This window comes from Pelobates fuscus, chromosome 13 (assembly GCF_036172605.1).
Source record: "Pelobates fuscus isolate aPelFus1 chromosome 13, aPelFus1.pri, whole genome shotgun sequence".
NCBI classification, from domain to species: domain Eukaryota; kingdom Metazoa; phylum Chordata; class Amphibia; order Anura; family Pelobatidae; genus Pelobates; species Pelobates fuscus.
Genome location: NC_086329.1, coordinates 107436206 through 107461652, shown reverse-complemented (window position 1 = coordinate 107461652; position 25447 = coordinate 107436206). Strand labels below are relative to the sequence as shown.

The 25447-nt window shown below is 49.3% G+C and overlaps 2 protein-coding genes across 5 annotated transcripts in view; both read left to right on the top strand.

Moving 5' to 3' along the window:
* The window catches only part of HJV (hemojuvelin BMP co-receptor), a 79610-nt gene extending 72240 nt beyond the window's left edge, over positions 1-7370 (top strand). For all 4 annotated transcript variants that reach the window (XM_063439135.1, XM_063439133.1, XM_063439134.1 and 1 more), the window contains exons 2-4: positions 2894-3035; positions 3833-4332; positions 6390-7370. In XM_063439135.1, coding sequence (XP_063295205.1) covers positions 2945-3035; positions 3833-4332; positions 6390-7004 — 1206 coding nt within the window. In that variant the 5' untranslated portion in view covers positions 2894-2944 and the 3' untranslated portion in view covers positions 7005-7370. The remainder of the gene's footprint in view (positions 1-2893; positions 3036-3832; positions 4333-6389) is intronic.
* An 11151-nt stretch (positions 7371-18521) lies between these two features.
* Positions 18522-25447, top strand: part of VPS45 (vacuolar protein sorting 45 homolog) — a 54443-nt gene continuing 47517 nt past the window's right edge. The window contains exon 1 of the mRNA XM_063439538.1: positions 18522-18660. Coding sequence (XP_063295608.1) covers positions 18568-18660 — 93 coding nt within the window. The 5' untranslated portion in view covers positions 18522-18567. The remainder of the gene's footprint in view (positions 18661-25447) is intronic.

Sequence of the window (25447 nt, the reverse complement as noted above, 5' to 3'; positions counted from 1 at the left end):
AGTTGGTATGCTCGTGGTGTTTGGCTCCGCTGTGTATGGCCTCACAGGGAGTTTTTGGTAGTACAAACTTTAAATGTTTTAAGCTATAATATCTAAATGTACAATAAAGTCTATTGCTAACAGCTCCCCAGGACATGTAAAAGAGGAGAACAGTAGATGTCATAGATATAAGCCGCTATATCCGAACCCTGGCCCATGGGTGGACACTGACGGGTACATGTGGCTATCTGAAGGGGGCCCGTGATCTGCTACCATATGGGGGTCACAAACACATCGCTATAGACACAGTTGCCGGCAGTACCTCGATCTCTGGGTTGCTCCTGCGGGGCAAGTATATCCATAGCAAGGCAAAACGAGCAGTAAAAAGTGACTAGTAAATTCCTCTAAAGCAGTGAAATCTGTAGTTAACTGGTTGGCCGTGTCTCGATTAAGCGCCGCACCGCGGGCCTGCAAGGGCTGCGTCCTGCTAGACCTAGGCAAGACCGCCTTAAACTCGCATTGCCGTAAAGCATGTCTTTAACCTCTGTGCCCTATACCACAGGTGTCACACGTTATATGACCAGTGAAAGTTATAGCGTGAGTTCTTCGGGGCCTGCACATAGTATACAAACAATAAAAGCAGACATAATAGCCATAAAGGTACAAATAAAATAATCCTTAAACGTTCATCTAGGCATAGCACTAACAGATCAGTCTTTAAGCCAAAGTTAGTAGTGTGAAATCATCACAGTGGGGAAAACTTGTTTAACTTAGCTGTGGTGCGGGTAAGTGATGTGAGATTATAGGAGCCGAGGGGTTAAGCTGTAAAATAAATGGGAGCAGACTGTAATTAGTCGTTGGAGTTCAGGCAGGTGTTCATCGGTATCTTGGGTATGCGTGGAGGGTAGCTTGGGTTAGCTGTAGTTAGGTCAAAGGGATTTCCGTTCCCAATCTTGAGTCTTAACAGCAACTATGAAAGCCGGCAAAAGTACTGATCGCGCCCTATGTAGGACTCAGGTCTTCCCCTGTGGGGCTCACTGTTGTCCTTTGGAGTCCTATGGAGGATTCTCTGGGCGGGGTGGTTGTTGGCCTCCTCTGGGTTTGGTTTGTTGTTCGCGTGGCTTTGGGGTTAACCCCTCTGTTGGAGTCCCCTGTGTGTCCGAGGCGTCCAGGTGGGTATCCGGTAGCTTCAGTGCAGCCAAGAATCTTGTGGGGTCCTCTCCCGCCGACACGGTGAGCACTTCATCTCCGCGGGTCACCACCAGGGTTCCGGAGACTCCCCACCTGTATCTTACACCATTTTCTCTTAGTTGCCTGGTGACGACCTGCAGTTTGCGTCGCTCTAGCAAAACCGAGAATGGTAAGTCATCAAATATCCTAATGTGATGGTTTTCTACTTGGACAGTGGGTTGTTTCCTGGCTTGGGTTAGTATCGCCCCTTTGAATGACACATCTCGGGTGATTGCAATTATGTCCCTGGGAGCATCTACAGGCGCCGTTGGGGCCTTCCGGATTCTGAACGCGGAGACTAAGGATGGTTCTCCGTGTTCTCCTGAAATGCCTAGTGCTTCTGCCGCTTTATTGACGTAGTTTAGCAAGGCCTCCGGGCCCACCGTCTCTGGTGCACCGCGGATGCGTATATTCCGTTTACGGTGTCGCGCCTCCAGAGAGCCTACAGTGCGTGTAAGCCTCTGCACCTGTTGCGATAGGGCTTCGACTTGGGAGCTTGTGGCTTCGAGCCGTCCATCCCTGTCTTCCTCTCGTGTTTCCACCTCCTCGATTCGCCTAGTGATGCTCCCCATCTCGGCTTGCACAGCCGCGAGATCTGCCTTCCAAACTGCCCGCAAGTCCAGTAGGAGCCTTTTGATGTCTCCTTTAGTGGAAGGCGAGGTGTCTGAGTCTGAGTCGGCCTTTCGGTGTACCCCACTCGTGGTCTGCGATCCCCCAGATCTCCCTTCCTCGTGGGATTCCTCGGACTCGGTGGAACTTTGTGGTTCTTCCAGCGCCATCTTGGGTCGGGCCTGTTGTTGCGGCCTGTCAAAGGACCGTCGGATGTCAGGTAAGTTATAGCACTCTGCGTGCGCCGTTTTTCTGTTTTTTCGTCCCATAGCTGACCCGGGAGGGTTAGGGTAGCAGTGGGTGAAGTTTTATGTTAGTTTTTCTCCTTTCTTCGTGGTATTTTAATCGATTTAGAATGGTGGAGGTCGGAGCTCTCCACCAGCACGTCTGTTCAGGTTCACGGCTGGCCACGCCCCCCCTAGTGGCCTTTGTTTTAAAGATGAATCTAGCAGAAACCTTTTTTCTCTTTAAAAGGTTATCCCAAGCACCAGATTTGAAGTGGTCATGGTGCCTGGAGTCTTTAAGTACAGTGTTTCGTTATAAAATGCTGGACGTACGGAGATTAACCCCTCTTCTGCCACAGGTGTAACTACATCTCCATTAGCATTGGGAGATCCCAACCAGCCCAGAACAAGAGCACAGCATGCTGGCACCAGAAGGACAATGGCAGCATGACCTCCCTGACACCCTTCCACCTCCATGGAAGGGGAGTGACGTCAGGCTGAGGGGACAACTTGGCCTGTGCGATGGAAAAGACATAAGTTTAAGCCTTTTTAAAAATGAATTTATGTTTGTGTTTAGTGGGGCGGACAATCACAGAAAGGGTTACTCTACCCAAAATCAATTTTACGAAAACACTGCTTTGGTCGGACCCCTTAAACCGAAAGTCTTGTGTAAAACAGACAGTGTGTGGTTAAGCCAACGTTACTAAATATCGAAAATACATTGAAACAATATGCGCAAAAACAATAACTTAAAAATGGGGTAAAAAGCTTTCTAGAAAGGGAATTGTTGGGATCAGTGGCTGTAAGTTCAAATCTTTATCAAAATCCATTTTCTGTGTTCCTTTGCTCAGAGGACCCGTCTGTGATGAGATGAACATACTGCTGGATTTGAATGGACTGGAATGGGTGACATTTCTGCCAGACGTAAATCTCCAGCGTGGTCGGATAACACCCTGTTTAAAACTGTGTTCCTCCTCATCATCTGTGAGCAAGGTAAGGCAATTCAGTGAGCGACACGGCTATTTCATTCACTTACAGTGTTATTCACTGAGGGGAGAAATGTCAGGAATTCAAAGTGAGTTTCTAATTTAAGGCCAGATTAATCAAACTGATAGTATAGTTGGCCAGGAGAATGTTTCCAGTTTTCAGCTAGTCTAGCCTTAACTTTGAAATTTACTTGAATTCACTTTAGTAAATAAGTCTGTTACTTACTCACTAGGACCCTGCGGGGAGCTCCCTCCATGTGCGAGCGTTAGGCCTTCCCATAGGAAATCATCGAATCAATGCTTTCCTATGGGGTACTTGCATAACGCAGGACATCATCTTGTAGAGCGTGAGGACGCCCAGCGGCATTTCACTTAATTGAACTCTGTGAAACTGCAAGTGGTCTGGGTGCCTATAGTGTCCCGTTAGGACCACGGTGACTGAATTGAAAGCAGAGCTGGCTTTGAGAATTTTCCCAGTTCAGCTATTTTTACCTTAAATTTGAAATTCTCTTTGAGTTCTCACTTTAGTGAGTATCCCTGTATGTTATAGAACAAATGTTTTTACCTAATGGAGTAAGAAAAGAGTGATTGATATCTGTAGATGAATGGAATTAAAGACTAGAATAGATGTAAATGGATTGTAGTTAGTGATGCTCAAGTAGACACGTATTTGGGAATGAATAAGAAACGATGAAACGAAACGATGAAACGATGAAAAACTCCATCAAACATTGTCATCATTGCTGCCTGTCACAATGATGTAGATTCACGCCTGATTTCAAGTTTTTTTCCCCCCTTTTCCAGTGCACGCCCAATGTAAAATTGTAAAATGCAACTCAGAGTATCTGTCAGCCACGCTGAACTTGAGAGTCTCTAATAAAAATGCAGTGTACTGCAACGCCCTGCGTTCCTACTCTCAGTGCACCAGGAACACTGCCAGGACGTGTCGAGGAGACTTGGTTTACCACTCTGCCGTGCACATCATCGAGGACCTCATGATCCAGCACAACTGTTCCAAGGAAGGTCTCTCCACCCCTCCCAGGCGCCATCCTCCGCAGTCGATCCCTGAAAACCCTCCCAAACAGGCCTGCGACTATGAGAAGGTCTTCCGTGAGAAGCATGGGAAGGTGCCAAAATATTTACACTGTGGAGTTTTTGGGGATCCCCATGTACGTACTTTTGGTGGTGAATTCCAGACCTGCCAAGTAAAAGGTTCATGGCCTCTTTTAGACAATGAGTATCTGTTTATTCAGGCAACGACCTCACCACTCAATCATCTGTCTAACGCTACAGTAACAAGCAAGGTACGAACTGTCTGGAAACATTGTGACCTTTTTGAGCCTTTCTAAAGACCACACTATTTTCTTACTCTATTTTCTACCAACATTCTTACCCAGTCTTTCCCTCTTCCACTCCACAATCCATCTAAAAACCATTGCCCATTGCTCCACCTATCTATTTTCGTAATTGTCATTCTCTCCTGCATCCATCAGTCTCCCCAACCTTCCTCCTTTTCTTCTTCATCCATCCCTCTCCTCCTCCTTTTCTTTTTCATCCATCCCTCTCCTCCTCCTTTTTTTCTTCTTCATCCATCTCTCTTCCCAACAGTCCTCTTTCTCTTCTATATCTATCTATCTCTTGAATCTTCCCCCTCTTCTCCTTCAGCCATCCCTCAGTCTCCCCAACCTTTATCTTTGTCTTCTTCATCCATCCCTCTCCTCCTCCTTTTCTTCTTCATCCCTCAGTCTACCCAACCTTCCTCTTTTTCTTCTTCATCCATCCCTCTCCTCCTCTTTTAATTCTTCTTTTTCAGTCTCCCCAACCTTCTTTATTTTCTTCTTCATCCATCCCTCTCCTCTTCCTTTTCTTCTTCACACTTCAGTCTCCCCAACCTGCCTCCTCTTCTCCTTCACCCATCCTTCTTGCCCAACCTTTATTTATGTCTTCTTCATCCATCCCTCTCCTCCTCCTTTTCTTCTTCATCCATCAATCTCCTCCTCCTCCTATTCTTCTTCGTCTATCCCTCTCCCCCAATTCTCTTCTTAATTATACCTCTCCCCAACCTTCTTCCTCTTTTCCTACATCCACCCCTCTCCCACAACCTTTCCTTTATTCTCCTTCATTTAGGACATTTCTCCCAACCTTTCATCTCCTCCACCCTACCTGTTCCACCTTCTAACCCATCTTCTTCTCTGCTCTATTAATTATTATTTACCAGTCTTTCTACTTCACCAAACCCTGTTTTATTTCCCTTTTAATTCTCTTCTCCATCCAGTCCATTGACATTTAAACCTTTCAGCTTTTCTCTATCTTTTTGTCTGTTCTGTCCATCCCTTTTTCTCAGTCCTTTCTCCTCTATGCTACATCAAGCCCTTAATGGAGTTGCACCACCATCCATCATATATAATTGTGTGTCTATCTGATGGACTCTTCTCTTATCATGCTTCTCTTACGCTTTAATATTTAATACTCTATTTTTTTCCCATCCCAGCTGTACTATGTGTAATGCCCTGTTTCAATATGTAAATAGCTGTAGTTAACGAGAATGATTGACTCCCGTTACATATATTCCCCAGGCTTTGCTCACCACGGCCATTTATACCAACTTACCACCTCTCCTGCGTTACAAAGCCCTCTTTCTTCTGCTTTATCCACTATTGTTTTAATCACACACCTTTTCACTGCTTAGTAAATCTCCCGGATAATGTTTTTTTTGTTGTTGTCAGGGACCCTAATTATTGTAGGATATGCCTGGTGATTCATTGTTTGATTGAAAATTAGCTCAGAGATGTTAAAATAAATTACCGTAATCAAAAAAAGTCTTAAATGGACTCTTCTCAGTATCAACTGGATCTTTGTTTTACTGAGGAAGGCAGTGCTACTAAGAAAGTGGCGGGCACAATCTGGCCATTAGAGACCCCCAGAAATAGTGTGGGATCCCAAGTCACTTTTTACTTTAAATCATTATAAATGACATATCACTCCCTATCTGCTGAATAAACCCCACATTTATTTAGTTTATTTTTATGGCCGACTCATGCCTGTGTTGGAATGAATTAACTCCTCGTAGTACATCCAGTAAACTTCAGGTGTTTGAATAAGTATATATTTATAAGAAATCTATCCAACCATAGCTAATAATAGATATAATAGATATATGTGTAATAATAGATATAATAGATATATGTGTAATAATAGATATATGTGACCTCTACACCAAGCAGTCTTTTTTGAGAAAAAAAACAAAACTAAACAAAAACATTGTAAAGCATTAACTTTGGAAAGTAAACCTATATGAGCTAAACTTAATTTTGGAGAAATTCTGAGAGTTATCTGTAATGCTGCCAATATTCTCTTCCAGCTGACTATTATCTTCAAAAACATGAAGCAGTGCATTGAACCGAAGGTCTATCAGGCGGAGGTGGGCAACCTGCCAGCAGCTTTTGACGATGGCTCAATAAACGGAGGCCGACGATCTGGTGGGAAAAGTCTGACCATCCATGAACGGGAGTCCGGATACATTGAGATCCAGGCCTCTTATATCGGCACAACAATTCGGGTGCGTCAACTTGCCAATCAACTCTCCTTCTCTCTACGAATAGCTGAGGAGATCTCACAAGCCTTTCCAGAAGCGCAGGATTTACAGCTGTGTGTTGGGGGCTGCCCAGCCAGTCAGTGGTTATCAAGGACTAAGGACATCGGTCAACCAACTCTCAAGAGCTTGGATGCAGCCAAATTACTGTGCAGGGAGAAGTTGCCTGTAGAGGACGTATATTTTCAGTCTTGTGTGTTTGACTTGGTGGTATCTGGAGATGCTAATTTGACGAGTGCAGCATATCATGCTTTGGAAGATGCCAAAGACTTCCACCCTGAGCCCGGGACATTACATATTTTCAGCGGAGGAGTCAAGGCATCCAGTTTAGTTGTCCACTTTCTTCTTCTGGTCTGTGCAATGACTACTGTGTGGAGTCTGTAGCCATTTCTCTTTGTGTTTTTGCACTTGACTGCTCTCTGTGCAAAAGATGACCGATGTTGGAGCAGTCGTACAAAATGTGAATTTGTGAGATGTAATAGAAATATTGTGGATTTTTGATGATCAGGAGATAGATGCACTAACACATGATAATCTGTAGAACTTCCCTTACAGATAGAAGATTCATCGACCTGTGTTATTCTGTAGATCCTGTATACGAGAATTATGGATATTACCACTGGCATTATAATAGGTATAAGGTGAGGTGAAGCTACAACTGGGCTCTTGAAATCCACAATCCATGCCCTGTAAATCAATCTACACTGGATGACGCAGCAGAAGGAGCAAGAGATTGGAGTTCCTGAACACACAGCTACTACATGGAGCAGTGAGAGGAAAAAGAGAGATTCGGCTCACCCTGCTGGATCACCATGTAACTTCACCCTAAATGACCACCAAATACAGAATTAAATTTTACACGGAGAAAATATTAATTTCATCTTCAGAAAAGGATGCACAGAATTATCCATCATGTAGTTATACTCCTGGACTTTCCACGCTGTAATCTATAAAATTCTAGAATTAGTTTGGAAAGTTGAGTGGTTTGTATTATTGAGAGGGAAAATTGTATCAAATTATCATATTATACCGTGTGCGTCCCCAGGATTTGCAATAGATTTATCCTGATGTATTTTCAAAAAAATATATATATATATTTATTTATACGTATTGATAAGATAAAAATAAACGTTAAAACGTGGTATTGTAGAAATATTAAAAAAACAAGTTTATTTATGTTACGGAAAACCTGTGTCACATGAATGTAAACATCCGGTATTTAATCCCTTCACCGCCGAGCACCTTTTGATTGAAAATATATTAGCATAACATGTATTTGAAGCAAGGAATGCATAACTAGCATATAGACATTTCATAATACAGCGATTTTGTGTATAGTGTATATTTTGTGTATAGATTGCTTTGCAGATAATATTAAAATTATAAGTTATGTACATTCACACATTTTTATTTTCCCCCTATTTGTTCAGCCTTTATAAAAAATATTTGGGAAATAAAAAAGCTTTAGGCAGTATACAGTATCCTTAGCAATTTGAAAACTGACATGACCCATTGAAACTTCCTGTACTGTTTGAAAGTAGGGGATAAGCTAACATTTTCAGAAACCTTATATTTATTATATCAGTGAATAGTGGTTTCTGGTAGAGAAAAGCATTCCTCTACAGGCTGGTAATCATAACAAAAGCACAAATAAGGGTGAGTGAGGCTTTAAGGACTAGATGTCATACTTCAGAACATAAAAATAAAAAAACAAAAATATAGAAAACTGTTTAATGATAGCTGGTGGCAATTGTTTGAAATGGTTCAGCAGTTTTTAAAATCAAATGAATTATAAATTCATACTTCAGGGTCACAGGTTTAATTCCCATAAAAGGTCAGACATTTGAATTTCCATAGTCCATAAAAGTCAGAATATTGAGCTGGTTTATAACATCTATACCTCGGTGAAATGTATGATATCCATAATCTTCCTGGTAAAACTATTATTAATGATTATTTAATTAGAGCCAAAATTGTCAATTTGGGAACACAGATACATTGAATAGTGTTGGTCATCTCATATGTGCTGGGCTAAATTTTGATAATTTGTTTCATCAATTTATTCTTTCTCAGTATCTGGTAAATAATCCTCTTATAATATAATACTAATAATAATAATAATAATAATAATAATAATAATATAATAATATAATAATAATCCTTTAAGATTGGATAATTAGAAGCCAATCAGAAATAGGAGGTAACGTGCATGAAGGGAAATAATGCCTAAACACAAAACAAAAATAGAAGGGAATTTATATAAATCGAAATAACTTGCAGAACCATTTAAAACACACAGACTGATCGGTGTGTACCAACTTTAATAAGTGCAACAAATTGTTTTTTTTAAGTGTTTTTACCCCAGTATTTGAGACTTTCATAACATGTAGCAATCTGTAAATGAAACCATAATAACACCAGTAACGCTAATTAGCGACATCACAGTCAGCTCCTATATATTTGCAAAAATGTATTTGATGGAAAAGTCGAGGATTTAAAAAACCTGCCATGATAACAATAGTTTTGAACCTTAAGCTATTGATTAAAATATGATTGCTTTGATAGGAACCCTAATATTGTGTAGGACTTTGGAGAAATATATATATAGCGCTATTTATTGCAGTGCGAACTGAGGAATTATAGAATATTGGTCAAATACATGTCTATCAATCTTCCATCTTAGCTGTAAGTCCCAAATTATGTGAATCTGGTTTTAACCCACTGCAAATCATTGTTTAGCGGATAACACACAATAGAGTGTACATTGAAAGATTAAACTTAATAAATGTCCCAACAATGGTTTTAATATATCTTTACATTTTTAAAGGAACACGATAGGATCAGGAACACAAACATGTATTCCTAAACCTATAGTGTTGAAACCACCATCTAGCCCTTCTGGCCTCCCCTTGCCCCCTAAATATAGCAAAATCTTACCTTTATTCCAGTCTGCTGCTGCTGGCTCTTTCCCTGATCTGCCTGCTTGGCTGACATTATCATAAGTGGTGATGTCAGCCAATCACAATCCTTTCCCATGGGAAAGCATTGGATTGGCTGAGCTTTTCAAGGAGGCAGATCACAGGCAGAGCCGGCACTGACCAATCAGCATTTCCACTTATAGATACATTGAATCATTGATCAATGCATCTCTATGAGGAAAGTTCAGTGTCTCCATGCAGAGGGAGCTGTAGTTGTTCTGGTGACTATAGTGTCCCTTTAAATAAAGTGTAGTATTATACAGACACTTAATATTTTAAGTTCAAATACTATTATTCCGAGCAATTTCCTTGGAGAAAATGTACTTTAAAGTGGAACTGTCACTTTCCTGACAATAACACAACTGAATAAAAGATTGAATAAAAGATGTTTCCTGTCTTAAATAAAGAATAATAAAAAAAAAGATTAAAAAGGTTTGAAAATCATTTATAATCTTAACATTTTCTCATGCAAAAGCCAGAGCATAGCCATGGCACACATAACAAATGAGAAAATATACAAACATTGTTTATTTTCTCCTCCTCTCTGCCCGCTCTCTCTATACTGACTGCCAGGTGTAAAGGGCGGAGCTTATAACAATGATTGACAGGGAGCTAAGATGGAGGGGACTCTCTCTCTACTGACTGCCAGGTGTAAAGGGCGGAGCTTATAACAATGATTGACAGGGAGCTGAGATGGAGGTGGCTCTCTCTATACTGACTGCCAGGTGTAAAGGGTGGAGCTTATAACAATGATTGACAGGGAGCTAAGATGGAGGTGACTCTCTCTATACTGACTGCCAGGTGTAAAGGGCGGAGCTTATAACAATGATTGACAGGGAGCTAAGATGGAGGTGGCTCTGTCTATACTGACTGCCAGGTGTAAAGGGCGGAGCTTATAACAATGATTGACAGGGAGCTAAGATGGAGGTGGCTCTCTCTATACTGACTGCCAGGTGTAAAGGGCGGAGCTTATAACAATGATTGACAGGGAGCTAAGATGGAGGTGGCTCTCTCTATACTGACTGCCAGGTGTAAAGGGCGGAGCTTATAACAATGATTGACAGGGAGCTAAGATGGAGGTGGCTCTCTCTATACTGACTGCCAGGTGTAAAGGGCGGAGCTTATAACAATGATTGACAGGGAGCTAAGATGGAGGTGGCTCTCTCTATACTGACTGCCAGGTGTAAAGGGCGGAGCTTATAACAATGATTGACAGGGAGCTAAGATGGAGGTGGCTCTCTCTATACTGACTGCCAGGTGTAAAGGGCGGAGCTTATAACAATGATTGACAGGGAGCTAAGATGGAGGTGGCTCTCTCTATACTGACTGCCAGGTGTAAAGGGCGAAGCTTATAACAATGATTGACAGGGAGATAAGATGGAGGTGGCTCTCTCTATACTGACTGCCAGGTGTAAAGGGCGGAGCTTATAACAATGATTGGCAGGGAGCTAAGATGGAGGTGGCTCTCTCTATACTGACTGCCAGGTGTAAAGGGCGGAGCTTATAACAATGATTGACAGGGATCTAAGATGGAGGTGGCTCTCTCTATACTGAGTGGCAGGTGTAAAGGGTGGAGCTTATAACAATGACTGACAGGGAGCTAAGATGGAGGTGGCTCTCTCTATACTGAGTGGCAGGTGTAAAGGTTGGAGCTTATAACAATGACTGACAGGGAGCTAAGATGGAGGTGGCTCTCTCTATACTGACTGCCAGGTGTAAAGGGCGGAGCTTATAACAATGATTGACAGGGATCTAAAATGGAGGTGGCTCTCTCTATACTGAGTGGCAGGTGTAAAGGGCGGAGCTTATAACAATGACTGACAGGGAGCTAAGATGGAGGTGGCTCTCTCTATACTGACTGCCAGGTGTAATGGGCGGAGCTTATAACAATGATTGACAGGGAGCTAAGATGGAGGGGGCTCTCTCTATACTGACTGCCAGGTGTAAAGGGCGGAGCTTATAACAATGATTGACAGGGAGCTAAGATGGAGGTGGCTCTGTCTATACTGACTGCCAGGTGTAAAGGGCGGAGCTTATAACAATGATTGACAGGGAGCTAAGATGGAGGTGGCTCTCTCTATACTGACTGCCAGGTGTAAAGGGCGGAGCTTATAACAATGATTGACAGGGAGCTAAGATGGAGGTGGCTCTCTCTATACTGACTGCCAGGTGTAAAGGGCGGAGCTTATAACAATGATGGGCAGGGAGCTAAGATGGAGGTGGCTCTCTCTATACTGACTGCCAGGTGTAAAGGGCGGAGCTTATAACAATGACTGACAGGGAGCTAAGATGGAGGTGGCTCTCTCTATACTGACTGCCAGGTGTAAAGGGCGGAGCTTATAACAATGATTGACAGGGATCTAAGATGGAGGTGGCTCTCTCTATACTGAGTGGCAGGTGTAAAGGGCGGAGCTTATAACAATGACTGACAGGGAGCTAAGATGGAGGTGGCTCTCTCTATACTGACTGCCAGGTGTAATGGGCGGAGCTTCTAACAATGATTGACAGGGAGCTAAGATGGAGGTGGCTTTCTATCTATACTGACTGCCAGGTGTAAAGGGCGGAGCTTATAACAATGATTGACAAGGAGCTAAGAAGGAGGCGGCTCTCTCTATACTGACTGCCAGGTGTAAAGGGCGGAGCTTATAACAATGATTGACAGGGAGCTAAGATGGAGGCGGCTCTCTCTATACTGACTGCCAGGTGTAAAGGGCGGAGCTTATAACAATGATTGACAGGGAACTAAGATGGAGGTGGCTCTCTCTATACTGACTGCCAGGTGTAAAGGGCGGAGCTTATAACAATGATTGACAGGGAGCTAAGATGGAGGCGGCTCTCTCTATACTGACTGCCAGGTGTAAAGGGCGGAGCTTATAACAATGACTTACAGGGAGCTAAGATGGAGGTGGCTCTCTCTATACTGACTGCCAGGTGTAAAGGGCGGAGCTTATAACAATGATTGACAGGGAGCTAAGATGGAGGTGGCGCTCTCTATACTGACTGCCAGGTGTAAAGGGCGGAGCTTCTAACAATGATTGACAGGGAGCTAAGATGGAGGTGCCCACTTGCCAAATAAAGAGGTGTTAATTTCTAATTTATTTTTGTTTTACAAACCCCATCAATACATATTCATCAAATATAGGGATAGGTATTGTGGCGAAACCGACCTCGCCACGTGTCCTTGGAGGGGGCTGCTTGCCCGCCTCTTGCCTTTAGACTATGGCCCCTGTTCTTTTTCCCTGCAGAAAGGCTGGTTTGTGCCTTTCTGCGGACTGTTAAAGCCATGCTACCCCAGATAGCTATGCCATGGTGCCCAGCCATATACTGAAAGACTGTATGAAAGACTTTGGCTCCATGGCGATTGAACTGTATGTATGTGATCTGAGCGCCATCTGGTAATAATGTGCGCTCAGATCTAAGCTATCTGGGGATAGGTAGAATGTCTGTATTTTATGTAATAAATGTAACCTTGTGTATTTTATTGTATTTTACTGTATTTTTACTGCCATGTGCTTAATGGAGTCTTGCCTCTGTCCTTGGAGATAATTGGATTACTTCTCAATTATCTCCAGGATAGAAGACTCTGTGGAACTGGTTTTGGGCAGAAAAGCCATGCTTCATTTGGTCACAAAGGACTTCGATCTATCTTTTGAACCAATGGACCAATTTGATTTTGACATATGTTTGTATTTGGAGTATGCTGATTTGGAAAATGTAAGTTTTATGTGAATGTGATGCATACTTTCAAAGTTATGAATAATGTGTAAAAACTGTATTCCTCTGCCTGTGATAATGAGATTACCCATTGTGTTCAGTAATCATATCACAGGCAGAGGGGAGGATTTTGTGTGGGAGTGTCTGTGTGTATTGTACGGATTGATTAGTTGTTCTGTAAAACCCTGTGGGCTGTACTATGTTTGTGGATTGGGAATAAAAGAGGCTGTATGTGCCAGTACAGTCAGATTCTGCTTAACCCTCAAAACGAAGTGTCGTCTCGTTATTGGGGGAATTGGATTGTATGCTGACTGCCAGGAGTGTAACCCTTTTGTATGGTTTTCCTGTTCAGCTGTTTACAGCATTCATATGCTTGAGAGCATTCGTATGCTTCTCCGGTTCGGTGGTTGTGGTGTCTGCTGCAGTGCTTGGAGTCCTCAGGAAGCACTAGGAGCATCCTTCAACGGAGGTACCCAATCGGGGTGCCCGTCGATCCGTTACAGTCACCTACTCTACTTACAACTTCCATTAAAAGTTTATTTAGCATCTCGGTATGGACTGCCTGTCTCTGGAACACACAGATTTTATTAGGAAAAAAACACCTCATATTACACCTCATATTATAATTATAGAGAATAACGAAGAGACAGGAATACGGTGACATGTTCTAGAAGTAATGCACATAGAGGTGTTTCATATGTTTCTTTTGGCTTCTATTATATATAACTCTATAGTAGAGAACGTTGGAAGATCTTTATTACTGTACGCTATCCCTTTAAGGCACACCGCAAGTACCATAACCACCTCAGCCTGTCTATATACGGAAGGTATTATTATCTATGCCATCCATTGTCTGAGCTTGTCAAAGACCAGGGGGCAGCGCATGCTAGCACCATAACTGGGACTGCAAGCTTTATGCTGACAAGTTTTCTTTCTATGTAAGTTGGATTAGTTTGACACCTAGTGGGCGTTTTGTCATAGTACACTGTATTCTTCATTTCTCCCAGTGAGGTGTTCTAGTGATCTCTCTACACGTTAGACATTGTAGCTCTCACCCATCATCGGGGTCCCACTAAGATTCCATTCACTACATTTATCTCTTCAGACACAACATGATCTCATAAACCCCTCCATTGTCAAAAAATACAGAAAGAGAAATAGTCACATGGTGGGTACTTTCCAAAAAGACGGGTTAAATCTCACTGAAAATGACCTGTTATGTATCAGTACTAATTATGAAACGGTTGCCAATCCCCCAGAGGATTTAACTGACCATTGTACCCAGATCCTGTCTGATACTTAAAGGGCAGATCTAGAATCTCTGTGACAGTTCTGGGTAATCCGTGATAAAGTCAGTTCTGGGTAATCTGTGATGGGCCAATTCTGGGTAATCTATGTTGGAGCCATTTCTGGGTATTCTGTCATGGAGCCAGTTCCAGGTAATCCATAATGGAACAGGTTATGGGTAATATGTGATGGAACCCGTTCCAGGTAATCCATGATGGAACCGGTTCTGAGTAATATGTGATGGAACCCGTTCCAGGTAATCCATGATGGAACCGGTTCTGAGTCATTTATGATGGAGCCAATTCTGGGTAATCCATGATAAAGCCATATCTAGGTAATCCGTGATGGAGTCAATTATGGGTAATCCGTGATGGAGTCAGTTCTGGGTAATCCATATTAGAGCCAGTTTTTGGTAATCCATGATGAAGTCGGTTCTGCGTAATCCATGTTGGAGCCGGTTCTAGGTAATAGGGATGTGCATGGGAAAAAAATTTGGTTCGGCATTCCGAAATTCGGAACTTCGGCACTTCGGTTCTGCACTTCGACACTTCGGTACTTAGGCACTTCGACACTTCGGAATTTCGGGGCTTCAGCTGTTCTCTTGCAGCTGCTTAGTAGATAACTCCCTAATTTCCACGGTATTAGGGAGCTATCTACCAAAAGGCTGAAAGGCCTAAATTGGTCTTTCAGCCAAATTGACTAATACTAAGTAAAAATGACTTAGTATTAGTAAATTCTGCCCCTACTCGCTATACCGGGCATGTCTATTAAACAGTGAGCTGCCTGGTAAAATAAGGGGGAGGACCTATCTACTAAACAAATGAAATATCAGCATTACCCCTTAAGGATGGCGAGCGTTCTATGCCGTCTTTTTTAGGGCGGTCCTCAACACCGGCGGGCGGCATAGAATGTCCCCGCTGTCTTTTGGACTTACCGGGTCCCCATCGTTCCCACGCCAGCGGTCGTGATCCTGGGGTCTGCCTGGGAGCTCAGGCAGACTCCCTCTGCCCGATCCGGCCCACTCCGGTCCATGTGATCGCGGGGTGCATGCGATCACATGGCCGGAATAGCCGGCTAATGCAGTGCCTGCAGGGGGCCTGCCTGAGCTCTCACGCAGTCCCCCTAATGCCTGTAAAAAAGTTTAGAAAGTTAATAAAAGTTAATAAAAAGTTTAATAAAGTAAATAAAACTTATTTATATATATATATATATGTGATATAAGTATTTTTATATGCACATACACATACATAAACCATTAATAAAAGTGTATTTAAATATTTATATATATATATATTAATATTAAAATACACGTAGGATGGGGGGCGGGGCCTGACCACAGAGATGAGAGGAAGCAAACCTCTACAGCTCCTAATGCAGGCAGCGATTAAAGCAGATTTTCAAAGCCAAAAAGGCAATTTATCGACACGAGACGGTCACCAAACGAGAGGTGACAATCAGCTGCACAATCTGACACCACTCAAGAGCTGTTCTGAGCTACACTTGCCTGATAGGAGTTTGAGGCCACGAACATAGAGGGTGCAGGGGAGACGGACGCTCTTCTGCCGCCACGACTGACTAAGCTTCTGTACAAGGGTCCTCGTACCCCCCCCCACTGGACTGGCGGGGGTCATCCCAGTCTACCCCAAGAGAGTGAGGACCTGCCATCAGCTTCAAGCGGCGCGGCTGACAGGCGGGAGACACGGGGCCTTACCAAAATGGCCAACGGCACTGTTACCCACACGAAGCAACAAACCCCCAACGACTGGGCCGTAGCCTTCCAGACGAGATTTGATGCCATATGTCAGAAATTTTGGGAACGTCTGGAGAAAAGGCGCCAGACACCATCAACACAACAGGCCGCAATGGGAACACAGCACCCATGGCGCGACAGCCAGCCAGAGCTTTATACCCTAAATGGAGTAAGACTAAGGTGCAGTCGGAGGGGCCCCCACCGGCGAAGCAACCGCTGAAACCTTGACACATAAGCACGTCAGCCCACCTGGGACGAGAGCCACAAGGGGTGAAACCCCTACATGCCACACACGCATGTGGAGGAGAGTAAGACACCTAAGAAAGCATCGGAGAGCAGCCCTACGCAGCCCCACACCGGGGAAGGACTTGGCCCCAAAACGGCGACAGGTCCCTGAAATGGTGGTACCGGCTCTTACTGGATCTCAGGGCAGGCGGGATGCCCCACCCGGAATGCGAGGTAAGGCACATTTGGATACAAAGGGTCCCGAAGCGCAGACGGGGAGGCCCACCGACGTCCACCCCAAGCAACCACAGCATCCAGAAGTAGCATCGGCTGATCTAAATAACCAGTGACTCCCAGGGACTTTAAGGCTAAACCAAGCCGAGATGTTGGCTGATAGTTTGGCCAGTGTTTGTAACTAAGTGGCTACTAGAAAATACTAGAGGTATCCCATTTGCAATACCTTGGGTTGTCTACTTTTGCAAATGGTATGCCATCATGGGGGTAAATCTCATTCCTGGGCTACCATACGCTCTCAAATGCAACTTAACCAATCTGGCGAATTTCAATGTGTATAAACTGAAAAATGTAACGCGCTATATTTGACCCTGTAACTTCCCAAAACACCATAAAACCTGTACATAGGGGGTACTGTTTTACACGTGAGACATTGCTGAATACAAATATGTGTATTTTATTGCAGTAAAAGCAAACAGTATTATGACATTCACAGTTAAAGGGACACTCCAGGCACCCAGACCACTTCTGCTCATTGGCGTTGTCTGGGTGCCAACTCCCACTACCCTTAACCCTGCAAGTGTAATTATTGCAGTTTTTCATAAACTGCAATATTTATATTGCAGGGTTAACTCCACCTCTAATAGACAGCCACTAGAGGTCACTTCCTGGGTTCTAGCACAGGTTTCCTGTGCTAGAGCGTCGCTGGACGTCCTCACGCTGTGTGAGGACCTCCAGCGTCGCTCAAAACCCCATAGGAAAGCATTGAAATGATTTTTCAATGCTTTCCTATGGGGAGACGTAATGCGCATGCGCGGAATTTCCGCGCATGCGCATTAGGTCTCCTCGGCCGGTGAGCGAGATTAGTCTTGCCCACCGGCCGACGTAATCACTAGGAGGAGCGTCGCGGAGGCGGAGACAGCGGCGAGGGACATCGCCGCTGTCCCAGGTAAGTGACTGAAGGGGTTTTCACCCCTTCAGTAACCGGGGATTGGTGGGTGGGAGGGAGAGGGACCCTCCAGTGCCAGAAAAACGGATCGTTTTTCTGGCACTGGAGTTTCACTTTAAAATGTCACGTAGAACTAAAAAAATAACATTTCTTAATTTCTAACATTTTTTAATATTGTATTCATATTAAATTATGTTTCATAGCTAAATATTTGATATTAAATGAAAGCCCTGTTTCCCCTGAATAAAATTATATATAATAAGTGGGGGTGCACATTTTGTGAAAGAGGCTGCGGCTGTGCTGACAGAGGACTACGTGTCCCGGCATGCCGCGCGGCTGTGAGGGCAGAGGACTACGTGTCCCGGCATGCCGCGCGGCTGTGCTGACAGAGGACTGCATGTCCCGGCATGCCGCGCGGCTGTGAGGGCAGGGGACTACGTGTCCCGGCATGCCGCGCGGCTGTGCTGACAGAGGACTGCATGTCCCGGCATGCCGCGCGGCTGTGAGGGCAGGGGACTACGTGTCCCGGTATGCCGCGCGGCTGTGAGGGTGACAGAGGACTACATGTCCCGGCATGCCGCGCGGCTCTGCTGACAGAGGACTACGTGTCCCGGCATGCCGCGCGGCTGTGAGGGCAGGGGACTACATATCACGGCATGCCGCGCGGCTGTGAGGGTGACAGAGGACTACGTGTCCCGGCATGCCGCGCGGCTGTGAGGGCAGAGGACTACGTGTCCCGGCATGCCGCGCGGCGGTCCCGGAAGTGGCGCTGTGTTGTCAGGGAGCAGCTGGAGGAGCAGGGCTGCAGCCATGAATGTGGTGCTGGCTGTCAAACACTATGTGTCCAGGATGATCGAGGAGAGCGGGCCGGGCATGAAGGTCCTACTCATGGACAAGGAGACGGTATGACAGGGGGGGTAATAATAACTACAACAATGTGTGAGAATGGGGGGAGAGAGAGAGACTGGGGGAAGAGAGAGAGAGACTGGGGGGGGAGAGAGAGAGACTGGGGGGGAGAGAGAGACTGGGGGGAGAGAGAGAGAGAGAGAGAGACTGGGGGGAGAGAGAGAGACTGGGAGAGAGAGAGAGACTGGGGGAGAGAGAGAGAGACTGGGGGAGAGAGAGAGAGACTGGGGGAGAGAGAGAGAGAGACTGGGGGAGAGAGAGATGGGGGAGAGAGAGAGAGACTGGGGGAGAGAGAGAGAGACTGGGGGAGAGAGAGAGAGACTGGGGGAGAGAGAGAGAGACTGGGGGAGAGAGAGAGACTGGGGGAGAGAGAGAGAGACTGGGGGAGAGAGAGAGACTGGGGGAGAGAGAGAGAGACTGGGGGAGAGAGAGAGACTGGGGGAGAGAGAGAGAGACTGGGGGAGAGAGAGAGAGACTGGGGGAGAGAGAGAGACTGGGGGAGAGAGAGAGAGACTGGGGGAGAGAGAGAGAGAGACTGGGGGAGAGAGAGATAGGGGGAGAGAGAGAGAGATAGGGGGAGAGAGAGAGAGATAGGGGGAGAGAGAGAGAGATAGGGGGAGAGAGAGAGAGATAGGGGGAGAGAGAGAGAGATAGGGGGAGAGAGAGAGAGATAGGGGGAGAGAGAGAGAGATAGGGGGAGAGAGAGAGAGATAGGGGGAGAGAGAGAGAGATAGGGGGAGAGAGAGAGAGATAGGGGGAGAGAGAGAGAGATAGGGGGAGAGAGAGAGAGATAGGGGGAGAGAGAGAGAGATAGGGGGAGAGAGAGAGAGATAGGGGGAGAGAGAGAGAGATAGGGGGAGAGAGAGAGAGATAGGGGGAGAGAGAGAGAGATAGGGGGAGAGAGAGAGAGATAGGGGGAGAGAGAGAGAGATAGGGGAGAGAGAGAGATAGGGGGAGAGAGAGAGATAGGGGGAGAGAGAGAGATAGGGGGAGAGAGAGAGATAGGGGGAGAGAGAGAGATAGGGGGAGAGAGAGAGATAGGGGGAGAGAGAGAGATAGGGGGAGAGAGAGAGATAGGGGGAGAGAGATAGGGGGAGAGAGAGAGAGAGATAGGGGGAGAGAGAGAGAGATAGGGGGAGAGAGAGAGAGATAGGGGGAGAGAGAGAGAGATAGGGGGAGGGGGAGAGAGATAGGGGGAGGGGGAGAGAGATAGGGGGAGGGGGAGAGAGATAGGGGGAGGGGGAGAGAGATAGGGGGAGGGGAGAGAGATAGGGGGAGGGGGAGAGAGATAGGGGGAGGGGGAGAGAGATAGGGGGAGGGGGAGAGAGATAGGGGAGAGGGAGAGAGATAGGGGGAGAGGGAGAGAGATAGGGGGAGAGGGAGAGAGACTGGGGGAGAGAGAGAGAGACTGGGGGAGAGAGAGAGAGACTGGGGGAGAGAGAGAGAGACTGGGGGAGAGAGAGAGAGACTGGGGGAGAGAGAGAGAGAGAGAGAGAGAGACTGGGGGGGAGAGAGAGAGACTGGGGGAGAGAGAGAGAGAGACTGGGGGAGAGAGAGAGAGAGACTGGGGGAGAGAGAGAGAGAGACTGGGGGGAGAGAGAGAGAGAGACTGGGGGAGAGAGAGAGAGAGACTGGGGGAGAGAGAGAGAGAGACTGGGGGGGAGAGAGAGAGAGACTGGGGGGAGAGAGAGAGAGAGACTGGGGGGAAGAGAGAGAGAGAGAGACTGGGGGGAAGAGAGAGAGAGAGAGACTGGGGGGAAGAGAGAGAGAGAGAGACTGGGGGGAAGAGAGAGAGAGAGAGAGACTGGGGGAAGAGAGAGAGAGACTGGGGGAGAGAGAGAGAGAGAGAGAGACTGGGGGGGGAGAGAGAGAGACTGGGGGGAGAGAGAGAGAGACTGGGGGGAGAGGGAGAGAGACTGGGGGAGAGGGAGAGAGAGACGGGGAGAGGGAGAGAGAGACGGGGGAGAGGGAGAGAGAGACGGGGGAGAGGGAGGGAGAGACGGGGGAGAGAGAGAGACGGGGGAGACAGAGAGAGACAGACTGGGGGGAGACAGAGAGAGACACTGGGGGAGGGAGAGAGAGAGACGGGGGAGAGAGACGGGGGAGAGAGACGGGGGAGAGAGACGGGGGAGAGAGAGACGGGGGAGAGAGAGACGGGGGAGAGGGAGAGAGAGACGGGGGAGAGGGGGAGAGGGAGAGAGAGACGGGAGAGAGAGAGACGGGGAGAGAGAGACGGGAGAGAGAGAGACGGGGGAGAGAGAGACGGGGGAGGGGGAGAGAGAGACGGGGGAGGGGGAGAGAGAGACGGGGGAGGGGGAGAGAGAGACGGGGAGGGGGAGAGAGAGACGGGGAGGGGGAGAGAGAGAGACGGGGAGAGAGAGAGACGGGGAGGGGGAGAGAGAGACGGGGAGAGAGAGAGACGGGGAGGGGGAGAGAGAGGCGGGGAGAGAGAGAGACGGTGGGGGAGAGAGAGGGAGACTGGAGGAGAGAGGGAGAGCCTGGGGGAAAGGGAGAGAGACTGGGGGAGGGAGAGAGAGAGAGAGAGAGACGGGGAGAGAGACGGGGAGAGAGACGGGGAGAGAGAGAGAGAGAGACGGGGAGAGAGAGAGAGACGGGGGAGAGAGAGAGACGGGGGAGAGAGAGACGGGGGAGAGAGAGAGACGGGGGGAGAGAGAGAGACGGGGGGAGAGAGAGAGACGGGGGGAGAGAGAGAGACGGGGGGAGAGAGAGAGACGGGGGGAGAGAGAGAGACGGGGGGAGAGAGAGAGACGGGGGAGAGAGAGAGACGGGGGGAGAGAGAGAGACGGGGGGAGAGAGAGAGACGGGGGGAGAGGGATAGAGAGAGCAACTGGGGGGATAGGGAGAGGGAGGGAGACTGGGGGGAGAGGGAGAGAGAGACTGGGGGGGAGATGGAGACTGGGGAGAGAGAGACACGGGGGAGAGAGAGAGAGAGACGGAGAGAGAGACGGGGAGGGGGAGAGAGAGACGGGGAGGGGAGAGAGAGACGGGGAGGGGGAGAGAGAGACGGGGAGGGGGAGAGAGAGACGGAGAGAGAGGCGGGGAGAGAGACGGAGAGAGAGAGAGACGGTGGGGGAGAGAGAGGGAGACTGGAGGAGAGAGGGAGAGCCTGGGGGAAAGGGAGAGAGACTGGGGGAGAGACTGGGGGAGGGAGAGAGAGAGAGAGAGAGACACGGGGAGAGAGAGACACGGGGAGAGAGACGGGGAGAGAGAGACGGGGGAGAGAGAGAGACGGGGGAGAGAGAGAGAGAGAGAGACGGGGGAGAGAGAGAGACGGGGGAGAGAGAGAGACGGGGGAGAGAGAGACGGGGGAGAGAGAGAGACGGGGGAGAGAGAGAGACGGGGAGAGAGAGAGACGGGGGAGAGAGAGACGGGGGGAGAGAGAGAGACGGGGGGAGAGAGAGAGACGGGGGAGAGAGAGAGACGGGGGGAGAGAGAGACGGGGGGAGAGAGAGACGGGGGGAGAGAGAGACTGGGGGGGAGAGGGATAGAGAGAGCAACTGGGGGGATAGGGAGAGGGAGGGAGACTGGGGGGAGAGGGAGAGAGAGACTGGGGGGGAGAGAGAGACTGGGGGAGAGAGACTGGGGGGAGAGAGAGACACGGGGGAGAGAGAGACACGGGGGAGAGAGAGACACGGGGGAGAGAGAGACACGGGGGAGAGAGAGACACGGGGAGAGAGAGAGACACGGGGGAGAGAGAGACACGGGGGAGAGAGAGACACGGGGGAGAGAGAGAGACGGGGGAGAGAGAGAGACGGGGAGAGAGAGACGGGGGGGAGAGAGAGAGAGGGGGGAGAGAGAGAGACGGGGGGAGAGAGAGAGACGGGGGGGAGAGAGAGAGACGGGGGAGAGAGAGAGACGGGGGAGAGAGAGACGGGGGGAGAGAGAGACGGGGGGAGAGAGAGACGGAGGGAGAGAGAGACGGAGGGAGAGAGAGACGGAGGGAGAGAGAGACGGAGGGAGAGAGAGACGGAGGGAGAGAGAGACGGAGGGAGAGAGAGACGGAGGGAGAGAGAGACGGAGGGAGAGAGAGACGGAGGGAGAGAGAGACGGAGGGAGGGAGAGACGGAGGGAGGGAGAGACGGAGGGAGGGAGAGACGGAGGGAGGGAGAGACGGAGGGAGGGAGAGACGGAGGGAGGGAGAGACGGAGGGAGGGAGAGACGGAGGGAGGGAGAGACGGAGGGAGGGAGAGACGGAGGGAGAGACTGGGGGAGAGAGGGAGAGCCTGGGGGAGAGAGGGAGAGCCTGGGAGAGGGGGGAGAGAGAGAGAGAGAGACCGGGGAGAGAGAGAGACGGGGGGAGAGAGAGAGAGACGGGGGAGAGAGAGAGAGACGGGGGAGAGAGAGAGACGGGGGGGAGAGAGAGAGACGGGGGGAGAGAGAGAGACGGGGGAGAGAGAGACGGGGGAGAGAGAGAGAGACGGGGGAGAGAGAGAGACGGGGGAGAGAGAGAGAGACGGGGGAGAGAGAGACGGGGAGAGAGAGAGAGACGGGGGAGAGAGAGAGAGACGGGGGAGAGAGAGAGAGACGGGGGAGAGAGAGAGAGACGGGGGAGAGAGAGAGAGACGGGGGAGAGAGAGAGAGACGGGGAGAGAGAGAGACGGGGGAGAGAGAGAGACGGGGGAGAGAGAGAGACGAGGGAGAGAGAGAGACGGGGGAGAGAGAGAGACGGGGGAGAGAGAGAGACGGGGGAGAGAGAGACAGAGAGGGGGAGAGAGAGAGACGGGGAGAGAGAGAGAGACGGGGAGAGAGAGAGACGGGGAGAGAGAGAGACGGGGAGAGAGAGAGACGGGGAGAGAGAGAGACGGAGGGAGGGAGAGAGACGGGGGAGAGAGAGAGAGACGGGGGAGAGAGAGAGACGGGGGAGAGAGAGAGACGGGGGAGAGAGAGAGAGACGGAGGGAGGGAGAGAGAGAGAGACGGAGGGAGGGAGAGAGAGAGAGACGGAGGGAGGGAGAGAGAGAGAGACGGAGGGAGGGAGAGAGACGGAGGGAGAGAGAGAGAGACGGAGGAGAGACTGGGGGAGAGGGAGAGATGGAGAGAGAGAGAGAGAGGCGGGGGAGAGAGAGGGAGAGACGGGGGAGAGAGAGACGGGGGAGAGAGAGAGAGACGGGGGAGAGAGAGACGGGGGAGAGAGAGAGACGGGGGAGAGAGAGACGGGGGAGAGAGAGAGAGAGACGGAGGGAGAGAGAGAGACGGGGGAGAGAGAGAGAGACGGAGGGAGAGAGAGAGAGACGGAGGGAGAGAGAGAGAGACGGAGGGAGAGAGAGAGACGGAGGAGAGAGAGAGAGACGGAGGGAGAGAGAGAGAGAACGGAGGGAGAGACTGGGGGAGAGAGGGAGAGACTGGGGGGAGAGGGAGAGACTGGGGGGAGAGAGAGGGAGGCGGGGAGAGAGAGGGAGACGGGGGAGAGAGAGGGAGACGGGGGAGAGAGAGGGAGACGGGGGAGAGAGAGGGAGACGGGGGAGAGAGAGGGAGACGGGGGAGAGAGAGGGAGACGGGGGAGAGAGAGGGAGACGGGGGAGAGAGAGGGAGACGGGGGAGAGAGAGGGAGACGGGGGAGAGAGAGACGGGGGAGAGAGAGACGGGGGAGAGAGAGACGGGGGAGAGAGAGACGGGGGAGAGAGAGACGGGGAGAGAGAGACGGGGGAGAGAGAGAGAGAGGAGAGAGACGGGGGAGAGAGAGAGACGGGGGGAGAGAGAGACGGGGGGAGAGAGAGAGACGGGGGGAGAGAGAGAGACGGGGAGAGAGAGAGACGGGGAGAGAGAGAGACGGGGAGAGAGAGAGACGGAGGGAGAGAGAGACGGAGGGAGAGAGAGACGGAGGGAGAGACTGGGGGAGAGAGGGAGAGCCTGGGAGAGAGAGAGACTGGGGGAGAGGGAGAGATGGGGGGAGAGAGAGAGAGAGAGACGGGGGAGAGAGAGACGGGGGAGAGAGAGACGGGGGAGAGAGAGAGACGGGGGAGAGAGAGAGAGACGGGGGAGAGAGAGAGAGACGGGGGAGAGAGAGAGAGACGGGGGAGAGAGAGACGGGGGAGAGAGAGAGAGACGGGGGAGAGAGAGAGAGACGGAGGGAGAGAGAGACGGAGGGGAGAGAGAGAGACGGAGGGAGAGAGAGACGGGGGAGAGAGAGACGGGGGGAGAGAGAGAGAGAGACGGGGAGAGAGAGAGAGACGGGGAGAGAGACGGGGGAGAGAGAGAGAGACGGGGGAGAGAGAGAGAGACGGGGGAGAGAGAGAGAGACGGGGGAGAGAGAGACGGGGGAGAGAGAGAGAGACGGGAGAGAGAGAGAGACGGGGGAGAGAGAGAGAGACGGGGGAGAGAGAGAGAGACGGGGGAGAGAGAGAGAGACGGGGGAGAGAGAGAGAGACGGGGGAGAGAGAGAGAGACGGGGGAGAGAGAGAGAGACGGGGGAGAGAGAGAGACGGGGGAGAGAGAGAGACGGGGGAGAGAGAGAGGGGGGAGAGAGAGAGAGACGGGGGGGAGAGAGAGAGAGACGGGGGGAGAGAGAGAGAGACGGGAGAGAGAGAGAGACGGGGGAGAGAGAGAGAGACGGGGGAGAGAGAGAGAGACGGGGGAGAGAGAGAGAGACGGGGGGGAGAGAGAGAGACGGGGGGGAGAGAGAGAGACGGGGGGAGAGGGAGAGAGAGAGACGAGAGAGAGAGAGAGACGGAGAGGGAGAGACTGGGGGAGCGGGAGAGACTGGGGGGGAGAGGGAGAGAGAGAGCGCCTGGGGGGGATAGGGAGAGGGAGGGAGACTGGGGGGA